The sequence below is a fragment of the Ranitomeya variabilis genome, chromosome 4, assembly GCF_051348905.1.
Source record: "Ranitomeya variabilis isolate aRanVar5 chromosome 4, aRanVar5.hap1, whole genome shotgun sequence".
Classification (NCBI taxonomy): domain Eukaryota; kingdom Metazoa; phylum Chordata; class Amphibia; order Anura; family Dendrobatidae; genus Ranitomeya; species Ranitomeya variabilis.
In genome coordinates, this window is record NC_135235.1 from 74,324,867 (window position 1) to 74,332,166 (window position 7,300).

Sequence of the window (7,300 nt, forward strand, 5' to 3'; positions counted from 1 at the left end):
CCTCTCCTGGATTTCCCTGGTGATCTGTCTCTTTCTGAGAAACTAAGTCTTGCTAGTTCTTTTTGCTCATTGTTTCCTTGAAAATGTTTCTCAGTATATGATTTGTTTAGTCCAGCTTGCTTGTGTGTGATTTTTCGCTTGCTGGTGGCTCTGGGGTGCAGAGTGCGCCCCTCGCATCGTGGGTCGGTGTGGGGGTTCTTGTACTTTCTGTGTGGATAGTTTTTGGTGGTTTTTGTACCGACCGCACAGATTCCTTGCTGTTTTCTGTCTGTTTGGTGTTAGCGGGCCTCATTTGCTTAAACCTGTTTTTCATTCCTACGTTTGTGTTTTCCCCTTGACTCACCGTTATTGTTTGTGGGGGGCTGTCTAAGCTTTGGGGGTTATTTCTCTGGGGCAGGTGAGGCTTGCTTTCTCTCTGGGGGTGGCCGGTTTCTCGGGCTGTGGAGAGGCGTCTAGGTTTTTAGGTAACGCTCCACGGCTGCCTTTGGTGTGTGTGGATGGGATCAGGATTGCGGTCGGTATAGTTCCCACATCCCTGGAGCTTGTCCAACTATTCAGGTTTACCTATCAGGTCAGTTTGGTGATCCTACCACCGGATCATAACACAGCTGATCTCGGACTTGCTCTTCATGCTCAATTCGACAGGAGGCGGGGACAGTGATGCCAGTGCTGATAGGGTGCCGACGCCACAATAGCACGAGAGCAACGGAGAGCGAGTGCCAACACTGTGGGGAGTATAAGCTTTATTATTTTATGGGGGCCTAGCGAGGAGTATGAGAAGTTCTCCAAGTACTGAACAATTTTTTTTAACATTTAATAATGTCCTCTGAATCCTTCCATATATAGTTCCCTTCTACACAGCATGATGCCCCCACATGCACAGCATGATGGATCCACAGCTTCTCAATCACAGCAGGATGGCCTTCAGTAGTCCACCCCACAATGTATGATGTCCCTCAATAGCCCCCTCCCACACAGTTAAATAGCCCCCAGTAGTCTCCCCCACACTGTACGATGGCCCCTAGTAGTCTCCCCCACACGGTACAATGGCCCATAGTAGTCTCCCCCACTGCATGGTGGCCCCCAGTATTATCCCCCACACACACTGTATGGTGGCCCCCAGTATTATCCCCCACACACACTGTATGGTAGCCCCCAGAATTTCCTCCCCTCATACTGTATGGTGGCCCAAAGTATTACTCCTCACACACTGTATGGTGGCCCCCAATATTCCCCCTTTCATCACACTGTATGGTGGCCACCAGTATTTCTCCCCCCATTGTATGGTGGCCTTCAGTATTACATTCCTCCCATGCAATGTATGGTGGCCCCCAGTATTTCCCCCCCACAACGCATGGTTATGCCAGTTTTCCCCCTACACACATGCTATATGGTGGCCCCTAGTATTCCCAAACACACTGTCAGGTAGCCCTCGGTATTACCCCTACAAATACTATTAAAAAAGAATAAAATGGAAAAAAAAAAGCCTTATACCCACCAAATCATGGATCCTGGGTGTCTGCCAGCAGACAGAACCAAGGCGTGGGTGGACAAACGTGGTGAAGTCATTGCGCTGGGTCACGCAGAGTCCCGACGTGATGATGTCACCCCGCTGCTCCGTCCCCTCCTGACTCGTGCATGTTCCTGCCATCCTATATAATGCAAGCCTAAATCAGCAGAACTGAGAGAGGTAGTGAAAGGAAATCATGTCTCCATGCTCCCCCATAGATTTTAACTGGGAGAGCACTTTCTGGAGGGTAAAAAAAAAAAATACGTCTGCGTGTCCGCCTCCTGTCAGCATACACTCCCGAAAAAAGTGCACAGCAGAGTTCACGTTCGCTCTGACGTCACCATTAAAGTCTATCGGCCCCAATGACGCACGGATCACATTTTGCAGGGGATTTCAGACGTATGCCTCGACGGGGACACAGAACGAAATGTGAGCGCATATATATATATTCTGTGGGAACATAAACTAAGGTGGCCATACTTTATTTCTTACTTCCTTTATCTAAACAAGCTGGAAATTTAAAAAAAAAATATTAATACAATTTCTGGGGTGGAGAAACCCTTAAACAGAATGGTCCTGACAACCGGCTGACTGACATGAGATCAAGTTTTTTCTTATCCCCTTCAATAATGTTATCACCAGATGAATCTTCATTTTCCATTACAGCAACCGATGCATCACAAAGTATCGTAACACGTTATGGTCATCCAGATGAATGATTCTCCATGTAAGCAAGAGCTGCTCTTACATAACAGCGCTTGCACTTTGAGCCCCGCTGCTGAGAGGTACGAATTTTACTCACCCAGCAGTGTTTGGTCACAGTGATGGCTCCAACATGCGTTCAGTCTCTGCTCTATGTATAGAGACCAGAGGCTGTAACCGCGGCCCTGGCAATGACTGACAGTAGGATCAGCATTACAACCTACAGTCCATTAATGCTGAGGGCACGGATACAGTCGCTGCTCTCCATAAACAGAGAAGTGACAGGTTCCCACTAAGAGCTCGTGCACACACCGTATTATGGCGTCATGCATGAGCGTCATGTTTAGCACCGGAGCATTACTGATCTCACATGACAAAATCCAATTTCTGCGATGGTTCTACATGTGAATATCGTACACGGAAGTCATGTGAATGAGCTACAGACTCACTTTTTTTTAATACATTAAAAGTGGTCCTCTAGGACATTGATGGCCAATCCATAGGACCTTCAGGTCCACAACACATTGAAGTACTGGTTGAGCTTGGTATTGCTGGTCAACCCATTCACTGGAGGAACCATATTACCAGGCATCTTCTAGCATTACATACCAGTTGCATTCATTATTGCTCCAAGGAACGCAGGGCGTAAATGGATGTCTATGTTCCATATGTTCTTATATCGTAATAGTATCTGTTATGAGTAAAAAAATAAAAAGACAGATTGGAGATCCATTTTTTTTCTATACTAAAATAACAAATCTTATTCATAAACTTTGGAAATTTTCAGTGAAAGTTTTGTGCTGTGGTAAGAATTTTTAAATTTGTATTATGACCATTTGTTTTGAATTTTCACCATTACCAATCACATCCTCTGAAAAGATCATAAATAGAGTTATTATTTGCAATTTTACACGCTGTTAAAAAGAAAAAAGAAAAAGAAAAAAAATCAACTGAAGACTAAGAGTTGTGATATTTTCTTACATAGCATGGCGCCATCTGGTGTACAAGTGTATTGCAATGTACAGGTTCACCAGGGGAGCTGAGTGCTGGACACACAAGCTCAGTCATCACAACAACCAGTCTGTCAGCTCGTTAGTTATTAGTTTGACCAATTTGTTCACATACACTTTTCACACCAGGTTGCGTCACACTATTTATATTTTTAAAAAATATTTATTTAAAATGTTTATTTTTGGCTGGTGGTCTCCCTCATTGAACTGTTCGACATCTGTTCCTGGCCCACCCAAGCCATCGGTAACACATGGTCTCCAAGGCCAATAGCCAGGGCTATGGAGTCGGTAAGCCAACCTCCAAATCCTCAATTTCCCAGACACCCGACCCCAAGGCACTGGTCATGGTCACTACTGAGTATGTGCATAAAGTGCAGCACAGATTCATCTCCACTAAAAGCCCAGATCCTTAGATCAGGAACAGAACACACATTTATAGGACATTTCTGAACTTTCCCAAATTCTTATGAAAACATTTACAGCACTTCCTGTACTGTACCCAATGTATTATACATTTTCGTATTCGGTCTATTTTATACAGACTCCTCAGCGATGCCCATAGCACAAGTCCACACACCCAGCCAGGACCCCCACCTTCATGTAACATGTCGGGGCATAAGAAACGAGTACCTCGCCCAAGGCTACCATGCCGCGTTAAACAGTACAATATGCACAAAATCAACAATGCATATAAATAATACCGCACTCCGCAGCTGCGACCAGGGGCAGACACACTATAGGTGCAACCTGTGCAGCTGCACAGGGCCCCAAGAAGTGAAGGGACCACTGCACCCTCCATAGCATGTGGAATTGTGTGTTATGAGGAGCTTTTAGTCTGCAAAAGGCCAATAAATTGTTCTTACACAGGGGCCCTTTGTCTGGGTCCACCAATAGCAGCGACACTACTATCAAAGTGTTTAACGGGGCACCTGAAACAAGTATCAGGCAGAGAGCCTTATTCCAGTCACATACATGCGGATATAGACACAGGAATAGCACCCGAAGCAATTCCCTAATATGTTTAAGAAAGAGAACTGCTGCAAATTACAATTCTCCAACTAAAACCTCTCACCTCAAAGCCCAGCCAGGAATAGGGGGAGACCACATCGTAGAACAGCTCCAGCACCTTCCTCTTAGACATGTCTGCTGCAGGCTGCTTACACTGCAAGGAGCATTGTGGGAACGGGAAGAGAGCAAAGTTTACTGCAACCTGTTATACCACATTTGTCTGACCTTGTGTTGGAGCAGATAGTGAAGGCTCTCACTGCCACCTACTGTGAACTTCCATGTAGGCACCCAACTAGCTGAAAGCACAAATAACACAGACAATCTGGTGCAGTTCTGTTTGTAAGTTGAGGCCACGTTCCCACGATGAGCGTTTTATGAGTTTTTGATGTTGCAGATTTATTATCTCAGTGATAAACATTTAGTAGATGCCCAGGACTGCAGGGCGCAGACCCAAATCCGGGACTGTCCTGCAGTATTCGGGACCTATGGGTTTATTTTTTTTGTTCATTCATTGATAGTGTAGCAGCCATAATATTCATATTTACGTAAGCTTCACTATATGACATCTTGATTTTTTTGTGCCTATAAGGCCGTGTTCACATATTGCATAAATAATGTTTTGTTTTAATTTTCTGCAGGTGTCTAATCTAAACTAATCAAGTCCAATCTAAGCAATAATGATCTTCTCTGGTTATTTCATTTTTTGCTGCATTTTTTTATGCATTTTCTCCCTTATTTGATGCACTTTTGGTGCAGATGTAAGGGTATGTGCACACGTTGCGGATTTGCTGCGGATCCGCAGCGTTTTTTGCGGTGCAGAAATGCTGCAGATCCGCAATTGATTTACAGCACAATGTAAATCAATGAGAAAGAAAAACGCTGTGCAGATGGTGCGGAAAATTCGGTGCGGAAACGCTGCGGATTAAAAGAAGTAGCATGTCACTTCTTTTTTGCGGATCTGCAGCGTTTTTGTACCCTTTCCATTACTGAAATCCACAGTGGTAAAAAGACGCTGAAAATCCGCAAAAAAATCAGCAGCAAAACCGCACCAAAAACGCTGCGGATCCGCACAAAAAACGTGACAAATCCGCAGCTGTGTTTTCTGCCAAGAGATGCAGAATCCGCACCAGAAATTCCTGAGGCTAATCCGCAACATGTGCACATAGCCTAAAGCAGTGTTGTTAATGTGTCCAGAAAAGCTTTGATTCTGCAGTTTAAAAATCAAGTGCATGTTTTACATGCATTTTTTCCACGCTCCCCATTGAAGCCTATAGGGAAAAAGGCACCAAAACCCCACGGTTCAGCAGCATCATTAGACACTCAGTTGGGGCAGTTTTTGTGAAATCACATCCACTTTGTGTGGACAGTTAGGGTATGTTTCCACGGTCAGGATGGCCGGCGGTATCGCCGCAGCAGCGAAGCCGCTCGGCGCTAAGCCCCGCCCCCTTTCTGGGACGCGATCATGCCGGATGTGTTAACTCTTCACATCCGGGATGATCGCTCTCTCCCATAGCGCCCTGTGATATGCCTTGCGGGGACGCTGCGTCCCCGCAAGGTGTACGGACATGCTGCGATCTGAAAAGACGCACAGCATGTCCGGAGTCGCAGGGCCGCCGCGTGCGGGTTTCCACGCATAGTGGAGACGGGATTTCATAAAATCCCCTCCACTATGCTGGAACATCTGGACGCTGCTTGTTTGACGCTGCAGCCCTGCGCAGCGTCAAACAAGCAGCGTTTCCTGACCGTGGAAACATACCCTTAGGGTATGTGTCCACGTTCAGGATTGCATCAGGATTTGCTCAGGATTTTTCATCAGTATTTGTAGCCAAAACCAGGAGTGGAACAATTAGAGGAAAAGTATAATAGAAACATATGCACCACTTCTGCATTTATCACCCACTCCTGGTTTTGGCTTACAAATACTGATGGAAAATCCTTACCAAATCCTGATGCAATCCTGAACGTGGACACATACCCTGACATGTTGCAAAGTTTGTGCACCAACAAAGCAGCACAAAATTGCAGCAATTATTCTGCATGTGAACATGGACTAAACATTAAAGCAAAATGGATGTGATTTCATGAAAACGCTGCCCTTTGTGCATCTAAAGACGCTGTTGAACTGTGCGGATTTGTTGCTTTTTTTCTCTTTAAGCTTCTATGGACAGACTGAAAAAGCTGTGGCTGGGGAAGCATGTATCAGATTTTCTTTAATTGCTTTTGTTGTTCTTTCTGCTCCAAAAATGCAATAAACAGTGAACAAGAAAATCATAATGTACCATAACATTGTACTACAGAAAACAGCCTTGTTTTGCAAATATTTAATAGTCAAACATGTGGCTGAAATAATTCAGCCATAGTCTGATGTGTGCTGTCAGTGGATCAGCTGTCAGGTTCCCTTTAAATGGCATTTATTATTTACAATAATTAATATGTAAACTTTATTCTGCAGGCCAATAAAATGACAGCAATAATACATTTAGATTTAGGGTTTTTTTTTAACCTTTTTCTTACTTTTGTACAAAATGTAATTTAAAACACCCTTTTTTTGCAGCCATATGCTATGTGCATACGTTGTAGATTTGACTGTGGAATTTTCTGTGCAGATTCTGCATTTCTTGGCAGAAAACGCAGGTCAGAATCTGCGCCTTTTTTTGGTATGTGCACACGTTGCAGATTTTTGTGCTGATTTCTTCCTTTTTTTACCCCTGCAGATTTCTATTATGGAATGGGTGTGGAAACACAGCAGATCTGCACAAAGAATTGACATGGTCCTTTTTTGAATCTGCTGCGTTTTCCGTGCAGATTTTTCCGCACCATTAGCACAGCATTTGTTTTTTTTCCATTGATTTACATTGTACTGTAAATCACTTGCAGATATGCAGCATTTCTGCGCCGAAAAAAAAGCTGCAGATCTGCAGGAAATCTGCAACGTGTGCACATACCCTTAAGGGAACCTGTCACCAGAAAAAAACGCTATTAACCTGCAGATATGGGGTTAATCTGCAGGTTATAGCATTATTAACCTGCCTGGCGCTAGCACTTACCAAACGTTGTGGGGAGAAAATGA

The 7,300-nt window shown here is 44.3% G+C and overlaps 1 protein-coding gene across 1 annotated transcript in view; it reads right to left on the reverse strand.

Moving 5' to 3' along the window:
- Window positions 1–4,450, reverse strand: part of LOC143769830 (glutathione S-transferase kappa 1-like) — a 29,955-nt gene extending 25,505 nt beyond the window's left edge. Inside the window, exons 1-2 of the mRNA XM_077258761.1 lie at window positions 4,295–4,450; window positions 2,822–2,903 (exon numbers count right to left, since the gene is read on the reverse strand). Coding sequence (XP_077114876.1) covers window positions 2,822–2,903; window positions 4,295–4,363 — 151 coding nt within the window. The 5' untranslated portion in view covers window positions 4,364–4,450. The remainder of the gene's footprint in view (window positions 1–2,821; window positions 2,904–4,294) is intronic.
- Window positions 4,451–7,300: the final 2,850 nt, after the last annotated feature.